We start from the raw sequence: 16,880 nt of genomic DNA, 5'->3' as shown, positions 1-16,880 counted from the left end.
TTTTGTCACTGATTCACAGTGTAATCTCAGGCAGGGATCGTAAAGCCCTGCACCCCACCCTGTGATTCTATGTTAGTAATAAAGAGATAGAATATGAGGACTGAAGATGAGTCATGGAGTGAGGCTAGCAGTTCATAAGCAAAGCCAACTTGTCCCAAGGTCTGGGTGGGTTAGAACTTTCCACTCCACACCCCTTCCCGCAATTCAGACTCATCTTGAACTGAGAGCAACTGTTCAGGATGAAGTTTTTCAAAAGACCTTCAGACAACCCCTAAAATTGTATCCGTACATTTTCACCTCTACGTTTTTGTGTGTGTGCATGCAAACACCTGGACTTGTGTGTGCAGACTGCATTTACACATGAAAATCAAACAGTTCTGTATGTTGCACCCAGATCGGAGCAGTCACATCATAACAGTTGACATTTTTTCAGCCGCCTTCCAGCTGATCATCTCAATGCACTCTACAAACATTGACAGGTTTCAGAGTAACAGCCGTGTTAGTCTGTATTCGCAAAAAGAAAAGGAGGACTTGTGGCACCTTAGAGACTAACCAATTTATTGGAGCATGAGCTTTCGTGAGCTACAGCTCACTTCATCACTTCATCATAAGCTCACGAAAGCTTATGCTCAAATAAATTGGTTAGTCTCTAAGGTGCCACAAGTACTCCTTTTCTTTCTACAAACTTTAACTCATTTAGGTCTCTCAATCCCCCCATGAGGTCAGTCAGTGTTATCCCTGTTTTACAGGAGGGAAAATGAAGCCCTGATAAGTAATGGGTCAAATCCTGAAAGGAGCTGAGCACCTGCAACTCCCATTGAATTCAATGTGAATTCAAGGTATTCAACAGGTTTAAGATCTGATCTCAAGTGACTTCCTAAAGGTCACACAGGGAGTCTGCAGCAGATCAGGGAACTACAGCCCAATTGTCCTGAGCCCCAATCTTGTGCCTCAACCACAAGGTTTCCCTTTCCCCAATCCAGTTTGTGTGCAAAGATGCAAGGGCCAGATCCTCAGCTGATGTAAAGTGGCACAGCTCCACTGAAGTCAATGCAGTTAGGTTGATTTACACTAGCTGAAGCTCCAACCCGATATCTGTGCATGTAGAAACATAGACCTGGAAATCTGTTAGTGCCATTTCAGAGGCTGCTTTGGCAAGTGTGGCCCTTAATTAAAAGTCGACTAGGAAGGACCATATTTTCCATAAAGCTCAGTTCCTATTTAAGCATTTAAATGAAATGGCAGGAGTTTTACAAGTGCTCAGCACAGACTAGTACCCATTATTCCCAACAGGATTATAGTGGGGATTTTCCATTGTTCTCTCTGGGAAGCTACTGAGGTCTCTGCTATTTTGAAAGCCTGTCCAGAAACGTATGACAGAGGGATTAACTTGCTGCTTTATACCCACTTACTAGTTTGTATGTAACAAGAAGGCTGCAAGACCCACAAATAAACAGCTGTGCTAAATCTTTACTCAACAAATGCCAAAGAAGACAAGAGACAATTTGACTCATTGCTGTTTTCTTGCAACGATAGATGTAGAGAGCACTGATAAACATACAAAAGCAGAAGGCAGGTTCACACAGTGCCCATGGTACATTTAGAATGATAGAGTCTGTCCATATAAACTTAGTTTGATTCCATCAGCATCCAGGAGAGAAGATTTAGACAGGAGAGGGAATGGCGTGGTTTTGTCCAGCTGACTCCTTGTTTGACTAGGCTGATGGGGCAAAGCCCGCTCTGTTGATGGCCATGTCATAGACAGAATAGTATTCCTTGAGGAGGACATCACCCAGGATCCAAAGGGGTCGTCTGTTCTGTAAAGGCAAGTAAGTGATCTCAACCTCAGCCATGTTTCTGTAAAAGAGAAAACAGACAGAGGCAGCTTCAATGCTATTGTTTGACTACATAGCCTAAATCCTGAAGCACAGGGAGATTTCAGTGGCTTTGATGGGAGCAGGAGCAGGTACCTAGAAAGTCACATTGCTAGAAAACTAACCCCATCATTTAGAGTGCTGTTAGAAAGGACAGTCTAGCAGAGCTGCAGTGTTGGGGAAAGGTCTCTGAATCTGCAGAGAAACTCTGACACCCATGCTTGGTTCACTGTCTCAGTAAGATAAAAGTTGGTTATGTCATTAAGTCAAAAATTAAAGACATAGGCACAGGGGGGCAGAGGGAACTGGGATCCATTAATGATGAAGGTGATGGTCGGCACATTTTGGACATTGCTGCAGTCAGCCATGTTCTCTGGAAGCAAAGAAACAGAGAGGTTAAGTCTGTAACAAACGAGAGCAGAGGATGCCCTTGCAGTGCCTACCAACAGAGGAGAATGGCACTGCCAGGTGTCGACCCTTCTGTCCAACAAAGGGGAGAAACCACCCTGCTGCACTCTGCCATCACACAGGCAGCAGCTTCTTCAGTCTCACACCTGCTCCCCTGTCCCCTGCCTTGCATGGGAACAGCAGCAAGGTTACATTCACCATGCCTGCTTCAGATCTGCTGCTGATTTTACACTGGGCCAGCTGAGGTTAGTCAACATAACTCCTCTGACTTCAGCAGAGCTATGTCGATGTATACCAGTCAGTGACAGGGCCCTCTGGCTTCAGCAGATTTATTTTCGATTTATAGTGATGTAAGGGAGGTCAGGATCTCTCTCTCCAAAGTTAAACTCAGGGAAGGACTTGCTGCACTTACTTGCAAATGTAGTTAATGCTGTCACCAGCTTTAAGCCTCCAGCCCCTGGGCTCCTCTAGGAATCTTTGTCTGAACACACCACAGCCCACTTTATGGTCTTGGAGTCCTTGTATTATGCATTGCAAAAATCCTCACAGGATATCTTCAGCATCTGTGCAAAGCCTGTGTAGCACCTACATCCTGGTTGTTCTGCTGAGCACTCACAGCCTCCAGGAAGCCCCCCATGTACTGCTCTGGGACGGTGAGCAGAAACGTCCCAGTGTCCACAATGCCCTGGCAGCCTTGGCTGCTGTCCAATAGCAAACCTAAGGAGGGAAGCCCAAGAGACTTCACTGTGTACGTCTCTCAGCCAAGAGAATGCCTCCGATGCAGGCTGAGCCAAGAGCACAAGGCTTCTGATACTCGATAACCGGCAGTTCAGAGACCCTTATTCTACAGAGCCAGCACTGTCGCTGGCCCCGATTCAGCAAAGGACAGAAGCACTCGCTTAACTTTCAATGCATGCTCAGCTCCCTCTCCGTTCATCAAAGCATGCAGCTAACTTTAAGGGCTTTCATGTATCTAAAGTCTAGGACATGCTGAAGAACTTTGTTGAACTGGGGCCTAGGATAGACGCCTTTATCATTACTTGAATGAAAACCCTGGCTCCAAGCGCCTTTTGAGAGTGTCTGAAATCCAGATCCGGACGCCAAGCTCACCTGGGCCAAATTCAGATCTCTCTTTAAGCAGTAATCCCTCCATCTTATCTTGAGGACAGCACAGAGGTTTCTTCCTTTGTTCTGCCTCCTGCCCAGAGAGGATGAGTTAAACAGGGCAGCTGACTCCACTGATGACATCTGGAGAGGCTCCCTACGGACAATAAGAAGGAAAAGTTCATGCCCACATTGATAACAGAGGTTTGCCAACAGGACTTACTCCTCAATACTGAACTGCCAGTAATGGATGTCCATGTAATCTGACTAGGGAACAGCTGAGGGTCAACACATCCAAACATGATGTCCCCTCCATAATTATATGTTGGCTGGCAGGAAACACGAATGGTAACAGATATCAGACAAGGATCAGATAGATTCATAGATATAAAGGTCAGAAGGGACCATCATGATCATCTAGTCTGACCTCCTGCACAATGCAGCCACAGAATTTCACCCACCCACTCCTGCGATAAACCTCTCACCTATGTCTGAGCTATTGAAGTCCTCAGATCATGGTTTAAAGACTTCAAGGTGCAGAGAATCCTCCAGCAAGTGACCCATGCCCCATACTACAGAGGAAGGCGAAAAACCTCCAGGGCCTCTTCCAATCTGCCCTGAAGGAAAATTCCTTCCCAACCCAGCTACCCTCCTGTGAGGCAGGGAGCATAAAATACATGGGGATGGAGGGTTAGTTGATGGATGTGTGTGAGGAATGGACAGACACAGACAAGACAGGAAAACAACATTTGGTGATATAGAGAATTATAGAAAGAGAGACAGAGATCTTACCGGGAGAAATGGAATCTCTAGATGGGTTCAGTAAGCTGGCCCTGCTTTGTACCATCTCCTGCAGAACTGTGTTGTGTCCTGTCATCACTAAACCAGGATAAACCATTCCCCAAATCCCACTGAAATAAGAATAGCAGAAGGGGCTGGTAGGCTCATCCTCATTCAGGCCAAATGCCTGGTGTTTGAGGACAATGTTCTGGATCTAAAGGGGAAGAAAATAATTGCTCCACACTCAAATTTTACACAAAATGATGGTAATTTAATCAAATGACTGGTTTCAGAGTAACAGCCGTGTAAGTCTGTATTCGCAAATGACTGTATCATTATTAAGGGTAAGCAATGCTCAAAAAATTGAGATAAAGCACCTCACAAAGGTTAGATGCTGATCTGATGCCTTTCTTAATAGCGGCATATACTTGATCTGGGGCTGGAGTTAGTGGAGAAAACACTGCCTCAGAGAAGAAAATTCAAGGCCACTATATAGATGAAAAACAGCAAATAAATATCTATAATCTAATCTATATAAATATAGCCGTGGAACTTATGCCTAGTAATGGTCAGTGTAGCCAACATTATTCCTAACCGACCCACACCCTGGTTAATTCAGAGCTTGTCTACATGAAAAGGTTGCATTAGTTTAACTTATAAAGCTTTTAAAACTTATTTAATTAAACCACTGCAAACCCCTCTGTGAATGCTCTTGTTTTGATTTACAGTGAGTTTTATTTCAATGTAGTTTAAGCAAATTAAGCCAGGCTTATGGTTCTAAGATAGCGAGGTCAAATGATTACGATACAAACTGCTGCTTACAACAAAGCAAGCTGCTATCAAAATGTCAGACCACTGGAGTGTTATCTCTTTGCTTCAGAGGGGCTAAATTGCTGCTCTGTACCTTATATATGTGTACAGCACCTAGCACAATAAGCCTCAGTTTCAATTCAGGCCTCTAAGTGCTTCTGTAAAATCAATATTAAGTAACGATAATGTCAACAAGGTCTCTAGGACAAATCCTTCACCTTATGAAAGTTCCCTGGAATCAAACCACCCTGATTTTTGGGTCTCTTCCAAAGGACATTGAATGGAACAGAATACCAGAAAAGCCACATTGCACCTTCTAGGAATTTCTTTTCTATAGAGGTTCTTATCCCATGTTCATTGATATAGTGTCTGAACACCTTCTAGTAGTGCAATAAGTGATGACAGGCTTTGGACACAGACTGAACCATGTTGTATACTCTGGTATCTAATCTCTCTCACTTTCTCCAGCTCAGATGCCCCTTTTCACTGGTGCTCAAAGGCCAATTAACTAATGCAGCATTCATGGCTGATGGAATTTTTTCGCCCATCCGCTGGTTTTAGTAGCCAGCTCCCCCCCACCAGCTTCATCACATAACGGAACCCTCCTCTGTCCTGAATCCTCAGCCACCGGAGCTGTCTGCTTCTGTCTGTCCGCGTTGCACCCCCAAATCCCGAGTGAATTAAAGTCAATGGCAGAATTCACACAGATTTCAGTGGGCACAGGGTTTGCACAGCTGCTGCTCATGAGTTCTTCTAGTCCAGGGGTGGGCAAACTTTTTGGCCCAAGGGCCACACCGGGGTTCCGAAACTGTATGGAGGGCAGGGTAGGGAAGGCCGTGCCTCCCCCAAACAGCCTGGCCCCGCATCCCCTATCTGCCCCCTCCCACTGACTGCCCCCCTTAGAACTCCTGACCCATCCAACCGCCCCCCCCCCACTCCTTGTCCCCTGACTGCCCCCTCCCGGGACCCCCCGCCCCTAACCAGCCCCCCCGTCCCATGACTGCCCAGACACCTATCCACACCCCCACTGCCTGACAGGCCCCCCAGGACTCCCACACCTATCCAAACTCCCCGTTCCCCATTCCCTGACTGCCCCCCCAGAACCCTCGACCCATCCAACCCGCCCTGTACCCTGTCCCCTGACTGCCGCGACCCCTATCCACAACCCTGCCCCCTGAGAGGCCCCCCCAGGACTCCCACACCTATCCAACCGCTCCCTGTCCCCTGACTGCTCCCCAGGACGCCCTGCCCCTTATCCAACTCCTCCCCACCCCCACCCCCTTACCATGCTACTCAGAGCACTAGGACTGGCAGCAGGGCTAGATTACTCAATAGGCAGACTAAGCACGTGCTTAGGGCACTAGCAAAGCAGGGGGCACCAAAAAAAATTAGATTTTTTTTAAAAAAAATTTTATATTTGATATTTCAAAAAAAACATCGAAGTAGTCATCATGGGAAAAATCTTTTCTCAGCTGAAAAGAATAAAAAACCCTCAGAGAACAACGTGTCAGGACAGACTTGATTCACTTTCCCTATTGTGTATGGAAGCGGACATGCTTCGTCGAATCAGCTTCGATGAACTTAACCAGAATTTTGCAATCAGAAAATCTAGAAAGCAGCTATTTTAATTTCAGTATACATGTAAATTTTGTGTCATTTCGAAAAATAAAATTTTATTTTAAGTTATAGTATTGTTTTTATTTTGAATTACCTATGGGGGTGCATCATAATCTTTTCAGTGCTTAGGGCCTCTAAAGGTCTTAATCTGGCCCTGGGCGTAAGTAAGTAGCACATTCCTCCAGGGAGCAATTTAATACACTACACCAGGGGCTCTCGCAGCCGCTCAGCCCAGTAGGGGCTCGCAGCCCCGCTGCCCAGAGCTCTGGTGGCACTGCGGCTGCAGGGGAGAGGCCGGGGGCTTGCCTCCCTGGCCGGGAGCTCAAGGGCCAGGCAGGACAGTCCCGAGGGCCAAATGTGGCCCACGGGCTGTAGTTTGCCCACCTCTGTTCTAGTCCATCACCTAAGGCCGAGCATGTGTTTCCATATTAGGTTCTGCACTGGCAATGTGTGAAACAGTAATGAGTCTCAGGCAAAACCAAATCTGGTGCCGAGATGAGAAGGCAGGGGCACCACGTACCACTCCACTGGTTTGGCTAGTCTTGGCTAGGAACAGAACCGGAGCCTTGGGAGGTCCATGCAGCGTCACAGCATGTAAATATTGTACGTAGGTAAGGGGGTAAGGAACATAGTGGGTCCTTCCCTCCTTCACCGCAACCACATTTTGTCCTGTTACGCCCTCTCCCATCTGCGAATCTCAAAACATATCACAAACATCAGTGAATGAAGCTTCCCCAGCCCCCTGTGTAAGCGAGGTAACTATCAGCCTCTCCATCACAGCTGTGCAAAGAAAGAGAATTCGGAAATTTGGTTTCCAATAGGAATATAGGAAGAATTCTCCATTGTTCTCAATGGGAGCCACTAAGGGTCTGTCTACACTGCAGTGTAAGCCCAAGGTTAGTGGACCTCAGCTCACCTTGGCTTAAAAACTCCAGGTCTTGAGCATCTACACTGATGGTTAACCCTACGTTAAGGATTTTCTAATCTGGGTGCAAACCTGGGGCTCTGGTGCCCACGCTGCAGCACACAGATATGAGTCAAATCAACCATTCCCCGGACCCTTCAGCACCCTACTGAAATGTGCCTGCTCTAGCCCTTTGACCCTGGCATAGAGTGGGAAATCTTGCCTGTCTGCCCAGCATGGTACAGGAAGTTTGAACAGCCCACCAAGACAGCCTGCTGAGCCACCATTTTGGTCTGTGCGGTGCCAGCAACATGGAGGAGGTGCCTTTTTCAAGAGCTTTTGTGGCTTGCGCTTTCACTCCTGTGTCAGGAAATAGGCAGAGCTTCCATGACTCACCTGTGGGCATTTTGACTGCGTTTCCTGACCCACCAAAGGCACCTGGCAAACTTTATGGATGAATCAGGAGGAGGAGGACACAGACACAGCAGACATGAACTAGCTGATGCTGCTCAATACAGCCAGTATAGCCGCTGATGCCCCCTATGTAGACCCCCCTATGGAGCAGGGCCACAAGCACAGTGCAGGGGGAATCACATTGTCATGCTGACCTAAGATGACCAGCAGTGGGTCCAGAACTTGCATATGAAGAAATCTACATTTCTGGAACTTTGTGAGCAGCTTGGCCTAACCCTCCAGTGTAACAATACATGCAAGGGGGCAGCCTTGCCAGTCCAGAAGCAGGTTGCTATAACTGTCTGGAAGCAGGCCCTCATAGACCACCCAGGTTGATTTATAATAGGAAAGTTGATGATAGGACCCTAAGTCCAGGCCCGAGTTTGAGGGATTTGTGTGTAGACAGAAAGGGGTTTGGGCTCAAGTCTGGGACTGAGCCCAGGCTTGCATTGCAGTGTAGACATACCCTAAGTGCCCAGCTCTTTCAAAAGTCTGGCCCAGGGTGGATAACAGAGGCTGGAGCCCAGACTCTGAGACCGTATGAGTGGGGAGGGTCTCAGAGCCCAAGCCTGAACCTCGACACTGTGATTTGTAGCCCTGCAGCCCCAGCCCAAGTCAGCGGAGCTGGGCTCTGAAACTCGGTGCTGCAGGGTTTTTATGGCAGCGTAGATGGACCCAAAGAGGTTAACGTGCTGCTTTGTGCCCCAGTGAGTAGTTTGTGTGCCATCATAAGGTTGTGGGACCCACAAACAAACAGCCGAGCTCAATCTTCACTCCACAAACTCCAAAGACGACATAAGACAATTTGATTCACTGCAGTTTATTTGTAACGATACATTTGGAGAGCACTACTTGGTGCAAGCAAGCCAAAGAAAAGCTGCGGAAGGCAAATTAAGAAGGATGCAATCTGTCCATATGAGCGTCGTCTGATTCCATCAGTGTCCAGCGGAAAAGAGGAATGGGAAAGGCTTTGTCTGGTTCAAGTCGATGAACTGCTTGTCTAGGCTGATGGGGCAAAGCCCACTCTGTTATTGGACATGTCAAAGACAGAATAATATTCCTTGAGGAAGACGTCTCCCAGGATCCAGAGCGGCTGCCCATTCTGGGAGGGCAGGTACGTGGGCTCAATCCCCACTGTGCAGTAGCCATTATTCTATCAGAGGGAAAAACAGAGAGAGGTCGCATCAGGGCTGTTGTTTGACACGGCAGAGGGCTCTGTAGGCTAGCCACAGGAACCCCAGCAGAATTAGTGGCAGCTTTGCAATGACTGATGGGAGCAGGGGCAGGCCTTACAACAGGGGTGGGCAAATGTTTTGGCCCGAGGGCCACATCGGAGTGCAAAACTGTATGGAGGGCCGGGTAGGGAAGGCTGTGCCTCCCCAAATAGCCTGGCCCCCGCCCCTCTGCCCCCTCCCACTTCCCGCCCCCTGACTGCCCCCCTCATAACCCATCCAACCTCCCCCCCCCGCTCCTTGTCCTCTGACCGCCCCTTCCCGGGACCCCACGCCCCAAACCGCCCCCCCCGGACCCCACCCCCTATCCAGACCCCCCGCTCCCCGCCCCCTTACCGCGCTGCTCAGAGCGGCAGGAGCTCACAGCCACGCCACCGGTGGGCCAGAGTACCGGCAGCGCAGCGAGGTGAGGCTGCGGGGGAGGGGGGTCGGCAGGGGAGGGGCCAGGGGCTAGCCTCCCCGGCCAGAAACTCAGGGGCCAGGCCGGACGGTCCCACAGGCTGGATGTGGCCGTAGTTTGCCCACCTCTGCCCTACAAGCTCACACTGTTGGAATGCAAACACCCCACCATTTACAGCGATGGTAGGAACGACAGGAAAACAGAGGGGCAGTGCAGGAGAAAGGCCTCGGCATTTGCGCAGAAACTCTGACTCCCTGCTGGGCCACTGTCTGGGTGAGATAAAGGTGTTTTATGCTGTTAAAATAATACATACGTTGAAGACATAGGCAGAGGGGGGCAGCGGGAACTGGGATCCGCTGATGACGAAGGTGACGGTCGGCATGTTCTGGACATTGTTGCAGTTCACTAAGTACTGTGGAAACGAAAGACAAATGAGGGTTACGACTGTGACAACGGAGAGCAGAAGCTGCCCTTACAGGGCCTCCAATAGAGGCGAGTAGCTTTGCCAGGTATTGACCCTTCTATCCAACAGAGGGGAGAAACCACCCCGCTGCACTCCGCCCTCGCTTGGGCAGCAGCTTCACCAGCCCCACACACGCTCCCCTGCCTTGCATGGGAACACCAGCAAGGTTACGTTCACCAAGCCTGCTTCAGATCTCCTGCTGATTTTACACTGGGCCGGCTCCTCAATTGGTGTAAATCAGCGTAACTCCAGAGCTGTGCTGATTTACACCAGCCGGATCTGGCCCACAGACATCGGTAGAGTTACTTCTGATTTACACTGAGGAAAGAGAGATCAGAAGCTCTGCCCGCAAACTCAGGAGAGACTTTCTGTTCCCCAGATGGAGTTAGCGTTTAGCTTTAAGACTCCAGCCCCTGAGCTCCTCTCAGAACCCTTGTCTGATCACCGAAAAGCCCATCATTCTCATCTTCTTGTGTCTTAAATTCCTCGTGTCAGGCATTGCAAAATCCCTCACAAACCTCCTCGGCAGCATGGCAAGGCACCTGTTGCTCCTACCTCTCCATTGGATTCCTGAGCACCCACAGCCTGCAGGAAGTACCCCATGTACTGCTGTGGGATGGTGAGCAGAAATGTCCCAGTGTCCACAATAGCCTGGCAGCCTTGGCTGCACCAGCCAGTCACCTGCTGTCCGATAGCAAACCTAAGGAAGGAAATACAAGAAACATCATTATAGCAACTTGTCTGCAAAAAGAACTGCCTCTGATGCAGGATGAGACAAGGTTTTGGATACACGATAACCTGCAGCCCAGGGACCCTTATTCTATACAGCCAAGCATTGTCACTGACCCCGATTCAGCAAAGCACAGACGCACATGCTTAACTCTTAGTACAAGCTTAAGCCCATCTCTTTCATCAAAGCACTTAAGCATACGCCTCACTTTAAGTAAACACTTAAGTCCCATTAACAAGAATGGGATTTCCTCATGTGTTTAAAGTTCAAATTGGTTTGCAGAATAGAGGCCTAGGTTAGGAGCTTTTATTATTACTAGAATCAAAAACCTGGATCCAAACTCCTTTTGAGGGTGCCTGAAATCCAGATCCGATCCAAATTCATCCTCCTCCACAGAGAGCTTGAGTTGACACAGGACAACTGAATCCACTCATTATAGCCAGAAAGGCTTCCTACAGACCGTAAGGAGGAAAGGAAAGGGCGGGAGGAGGGGTTGCAAACGAAACTTACTCCTGAATACCAATCTGCCAGTAAACCTCTTGCGTCACAGGTGCCCATGTAATCTGGCCAGAGAACAGCTGGGTGTCAACGCCTCCAAAGATGATTTCTCCTCCATAACTATATGTTGGTTGGCTGGAAACACGCATGGTTACACATGTCAGACATATGTTACACAGAAACTACCCTCCTATGGAGCAGGATCTGTAACATATATGTGGATGGGGAGTGAGATGGTATGTGTGGTGTGTGTGGGGGGGTCAATGGTTAGAGAGAAAATAAACAGAGGGGTACTTATGGTAGTAGACAGACAGACAGATAGGACATAAGAACGGCCATACTGGGTCATACCAAATATCCATCTAGCCCAGTATCCTGTCTCCCAACAGTGGCCAATGCCAGATGCTTCAGAGAGAATGAACAGAACAGGTAATCATCAAGGGATCCATCCCCTGTCACCCAGTGAGTGAAGAGACATAGCGGTGGGTGGGTGGGTGTGCGAGCAGATGTATAGATAAATAGAGTCAGATAAAGAGTGGGTGGATAAGTTGGTATATGATATAGAGCGAGACAGCCAGACAGACTGATACAATGTGAAAGAGAAATGGAAAAATAGAGTGCTATATATGGTAATAGACTCAGAGAGATGGGTTTTGAGAGAGAGAGATCTTACCTGGAGAAATAGAAACTGAAGATGGGTTCAGTAAGCAGGCCCTGCTTCAACATCTCCTGCATAGGTGTATAGGACCCCCCTACTGCCATGGCAGGATAAGCCATTCCCAAAATCCCATCAAAATGAGCATAGTAGAAGGGGCTGGTAGGTTCATCTTCACTCAGACCAAATTCCTGATTGGTGATGGCAATGTTCTGGACCTAGCCGGGAAGAAAATAATTGTTGTCACCTGGAATCTCACACAAAGTTACGGTAACGAAATCAGATGACTGTGCCATCTAATGTTTCTGATCAATTCAGCTACACCCAAATAAGCCACTCTTAAACAGACATAGGACGGTCGACACTGGGGTTTGCACGGATTTAACTAAATCGGTTTAAATTCACACCTTAAGTTAAAACTGGTGCAAGTTTCTCATGTACACAAGCCCTTATTATGTCCTGTATTAACAGGGCCCAATCAACAACTTAAAAATCAAATGTACAGGACCAATTTCATCTCTGGCGTCACAACACTGAAACCAATGGAATCCAATCATGGATTCATTTAGCTCATAAAGTGTCCTCAAATAAATGTCCCATGCAGTAAAACTAGAGCAACGTGTCACATATTCTAGAGAAAAGTTTTATCAATGACCTCTGCTGTTTTTAATACTAATGCAGTCTGATGATTTTAGAGATGCAGCTCAAATGGATTAGAAAACATGCCTTATAGCAATAGACTCAAAGAGATCCATCTGTTTAGCTTAACAAAGAGAAAGTTAAGGGGTGCCTTGATTACACCCTAAAAGTATCTCCACGGGAACAAATATTTAATGATGGACTCTTCAGGCTAACAGAGGAAGGTCTAACACGATCGAATGGCTGGAAATTGAAGATAGACAAATTCAGAGTGGAAATAAGACATACATTTTTAACCAGGAGGGTAATTAACCATTGTAATATGTTACCAAGGGTTGTGGTGGATTCTGGCAATTTTGAAATCAAGACAGGACGTTTTTCTAAAAGATCTGCTCTGAGAAATATTTTGGGAACGTGCTAGGGGCTGTGTTATACAGGAAGTCAGACTCCATGATCGCAATGGTGCCTTCTGGTCTTGGACTGTGTGAATGATGATGCAGGATAGGGCAGTGCGTATTTCACTTACTGTCACTGTGTCGTAACCCAAACACACAGTCAGGCTGCCACTCCCGTAGCTCAGGGTGTAGGTCTGTCCGTTGTTGGAAAAGGTGGATGACTGGTTGGGGTTGAACCTGGCATGATTAGCTAGATTAAAAACAAGATCATGGTGACTCTCTTGGATTTGGCCGCCTCCCATCCAGCTGGTAACTGAGTAGCCTGACAGGGCAGCACCTCCCAACAGCTGACTTCCCGTGGGGTGGAAGCACAGATCCAAGAGTTAGGCCAGGTGGTTTTGCACAACAGAGAAGAGCACTAATACAAATTGCATCACCGCATTTTTTAAGGTCCGTCTTCTGTACCTATCTATCTGTCAGGAGCCAGGGCCTGTAGCAGAGCCAGCCTGCAGAGCGCAGCTGGCCTATGGTAGGTGGCCTGATTGCTGTAAAGAGGCAGCAAACTAGCTCCTAAGAAGAGGCAGTAAACTAGCTCCTAAGACAGCAGACTAGCTCCTTGGTTCTTTCATGGGGCCTCTAACTCCGGTTCAGACCCTGACCTCCAATTCCTGACTACCACCTCCTCGTCTAACCTTTAGGCCTGACCCCCTCTGCTCGCGTCACCGACATTATCTATCTTATTATCTCTATTGCACCCATCACCAGAGTAGCTAAGAAATTTGGGCAAGATCCTCTGTTGTTGTAAATCAGAGTAGCTCTTTTGAAATCAACCCACCTATGTCAATTTACATCTGCTGAAGGCTGGCCAATAGTTACGCCATTCAAACCAGTTGTTGTCTACCAGTGTGACTCCTTGAACTTCAGAATACACTGCAGCATCGCCACTGACATTGACGACCACGTCTTTAGAATGCCATAATACCTGTTCATAAGGAAAGGGCGATCCATATTGTCGCCATAGCTTAGTGAAGAGCTCCAGAAAGGGACTAGCAGATGTGGGTGGATGACATTCCCAAGCCTGTTTGAGAGGACCAGTTCTTCTTGCCTGGTTGGAATTTGACTATGCTTCTCAGGAACAATGCACCCAGGACATGCACCCACCGAACGCTCAGGAACTAAGCAGTACTCACTGCAGGCCTGGCTCTGGCAGTATGTAGAGGGCACCCACAGGTTGGAGGAGCCGGTGTCGAAGAGAACCAGGAAGTTCTGGGGCGGAGTTCCAATGCTGATCTGTCCAAAATAGAAGGACTGCAAAACAGAGAAGACGTGTGGCCAGGTGGATTCCTTTGCACTATTAATAATTTTTAAATAACATTTTGCACTTCTCTAACTACTTCCAGCTGAGGATCCAAAAGGTTTTTAGCGCCTTAATGAGCTAAGCTTCACAAGGGGTGAGAGAAGACGTTTACCATTATTCCCCTATTGCATACTGGACAAAGGAGTCATGGAGAGGGGAAGTGACTTGCCCAAGCTCACCCAGAATTCAGTAGCACAGCCAGGAACAGACCCCAGATTTCTTCACTCCCAGCCCTATACTACAATCCTAACACCGTTCTCTGGAAAGGTCCCAGAGAACATACAGCAAATACTTGAGAGTAACAAAGCAGAAAATAAACAGCAGAAGCCAAGCGCCACCTTTTCTACAAATACTTACAGTTTTCCAAGGTCCGAGAAGAGGGATCAAAACCTTCTATTGACTTATCACCATAAAGAAGAAGAAATAGGTACTACTCCAATGGGACCAGACGAGTACATAGATTTATTAGGTAATTATGTGGGTAGGTAGGTAAGAAGGAAGGAATAGCTAGTTAGAACTATAGAATAGTGAAGGAAGAGAGATTTCAGAGTAGCAGCCGTGTTAGTCTGTATCTGCAAAAAGAAAAGGAGGACTTGTGGCACCTTAGAGACTAACCAATTTATTTGAGCATGAGCTTTCGTGAGCTACAGCTCACTTCATCGGATGCATTCAGTGGAAAATACAGTGAGGAGATTTATATACACACAGAACATGAAAAAATGGGTGTTATACACACTGTGAGGAGAGTGATCACTTCAGGCGAGCTATTACTAGCAGGAGAGCTGGGGGGGGGGGGCGGGGGAGAAAACCTTTTGTAGTGATAATCAAGGTGGGCCATTTCCAGCAGTTGACAGGAACGTCCAAGGAGCAGTGGGGGGGGGGGGGATAAACATGGGGAAATAGTTTTACTTTGTGTAATGACCCATCCATTCCCAGTCTCTATTCAAGCCTAAGTTAATTGTATCCAGTTTGCAAATTAATTCCAATTCAGCAGTCTCTCATTGGAGTCTGTTTTTGAAGTCTTTTTGTTTTAATATTGTGACCTTTAGGTCTGAGATCGAGTGACCAGAGAGATTGAAGCATTCTCCGACTGGTTTTTGAATGTTATAATTCTTGACGTCTGATTTGTGTCCATTTATTCTTTTACATAGGAGACTGTCCAGTTTGGCCAATGTACATGGCAGAGGGGCATTGCTGGCACATGATGGCATATATCACATTGGTAGATGTGCAGGTGAACGAGCCTCTGATAGGAAGAGAAGAGAGAGAGAGCCTTAATACTCACATCCAGGTAGTTAGCTATTGGTTCATCAGCAACATTGTAATTATTGAAGTGGTACTTTCTGGCTGGATCAACTTTGTGGTTCTTCAGGAAGTCCTCCAGCACTCCCTTCTCCTTCATCACCTCTCGAGCAGACTTGCCTTTCCTCAGTGTGACTCTGCACAGAGTGAAGAAGAGAACTCAGAAATCAGCAAGGAAAGCGTTCATCTTTCCATCACCTGTCATGTTGTCCCTGCCATGATGCTGTTCCCTCATCTTGGTCAATGTTTTACCACCAAAGTGAGGAAGCCCTTGCAGAGGCATAAGTATATTTGCCCATATCACAGAAATAGTAGAAGGTTTAAAGAAAGATAAGGGCATGGCTTAACTGAATACAGAAATGCGGATGTCTGTCTATTACCTATCTAGGTACTTCTATGTCCTCATCACTCCAGTGCCGGCACTGGGATACTCACCTCACCAGCCCCTCTGAGAGATGGAGGCAAACCAAGGCCAGGATGAACCACTTCATGGTGCTTGATTTCTCCACCAGCTGGCTCCTGTACAGAATGTGTCAGTCTCCGGAGCAGAAGTGGGCTGAAGTCTGTGATACGGAGTCGCTACTTTAATACCGTGGGCATTGTACCCAGGATACCGCCCCATGTTCCATTAATTACTGACACCCAATTTCCTATAGCACCGCACTAATCCAACGTCAACACCTTCTGTGTATTTAAAAATTCATTTCTTTTCTTGGGTGCTGAGATTATAAAGCAATTAATGCCTTCGATAACGAGATCAAATGACTGAGGTCCAATAAGAAGGAAACTTCTGCTTCTGACAAAGGAATGTCTTATCAAAAAATCAACACACTGGAATATTATCTGTTTGCTTCCAAAACCAGCTCATTCTTTTCAAAAACAAAGGAAAACGTTCTTTAGAATGAATGGAAATTGATAATACTAATGAAGGGGCAGTTATATAAAGTGCATACATTTATATAAAATTTATTTTTTCCTACAAAAAATGTTAATGAAAGGGAAAAATTTTAATTTGCATCAAAATTTCTTGACCTTCCATCAAAAAACAAAAACGTAAACGAAAAACAGTGTAAAGTGTTTGCTTTTCTTTTCTTAATTTTTTTTAAAAAAATTAAAAAATCTGAATTTTATTTGGAGCAAGCTTCAATTTTTGTGAAAAAACCATTTGCTCGTTAAAAAAAAAAAAACTTAAGACAAAAACTTTTCAACCAGCTCTACTCTGAAGTCACTCCAACCCACTTACCGCTGGAAGGCCTTGT

At 46.9% G+C, this 16,880-nt stretch overlaps 1 protein-coding gene across 1 annotated transcript; it reads right to left on the bottom strand.

The window, feature by feature from the left end:
- Nucleotides 1–8,831: 8,831 nt before the first annotated feature.
- Nucleotides 8,832–16,112, bottom strand: LOC125625268 (pepsin B). The gene is made up of 9 exons (XM_048827129.2): nt 16,057–16,112; nt 15,605–15,758; nt 14,153–14,270; nt 13,094–13,212; nt 11,947–12,146; nt 11,286–11,408; nt 10,601–10,745; nt 9,896–9,994; nt 8,832–9,103 (listed from the first exon to the last, which is right to left on the bottom strand). Exons 1-9 carry the CDS (start codon nt 16,110–16,112, stop codon nt 8,951–8,953), a joined length of 1,167 nt encoding a protein of 388 aa, XP_048683086.2. The 3' UTR covers nt 8,832–8,950.
- Between the last annotated feature and the right edge of the window lie 768 nt (nt 16,113–16,880).

Source organism: Caretta caretta, chromosome 21 (genome assembly GCF_965140235.1).
Source record: "Caretta caretta isolate rCarCar2 chromosome 21, rCarCar1.hap1, whole genome shotgun sequence".
NCBI lineage: Eukaryota > Metazoa > Chordata > Testudines > Cheloniidae > Caretta > Caretta caretta.
The sequence above is the reverse complement of the archived record's forward strand: the minus strand, read 5'-3'. Positions and strand labels throughout refer to the sequence as shown.

Coding starts and splice junctions, on each gene's coding strand:
- LOC125625268 (XM_048827129.2), bottom strand. CDS start 16,112: ATGAAGTGGTTCATCCTGGCCTTGGTTTGCCTCCATCTCTCAGAGGGG. Junction 13,213..14,152: donor CTGCCAGAGCCAGGCCTGCA/GTGAGTACTGCT, acceptor TTTTTAATCTAG/CTAATCATGCCAGGTTCAAC. Junction 12,147..13,093: donor TGGGTTACGACACAGTGACA/GTAAGTGAAATA, acceptor CTTCCCGGCTAG/GTCCAGAACATTGCCATCAC.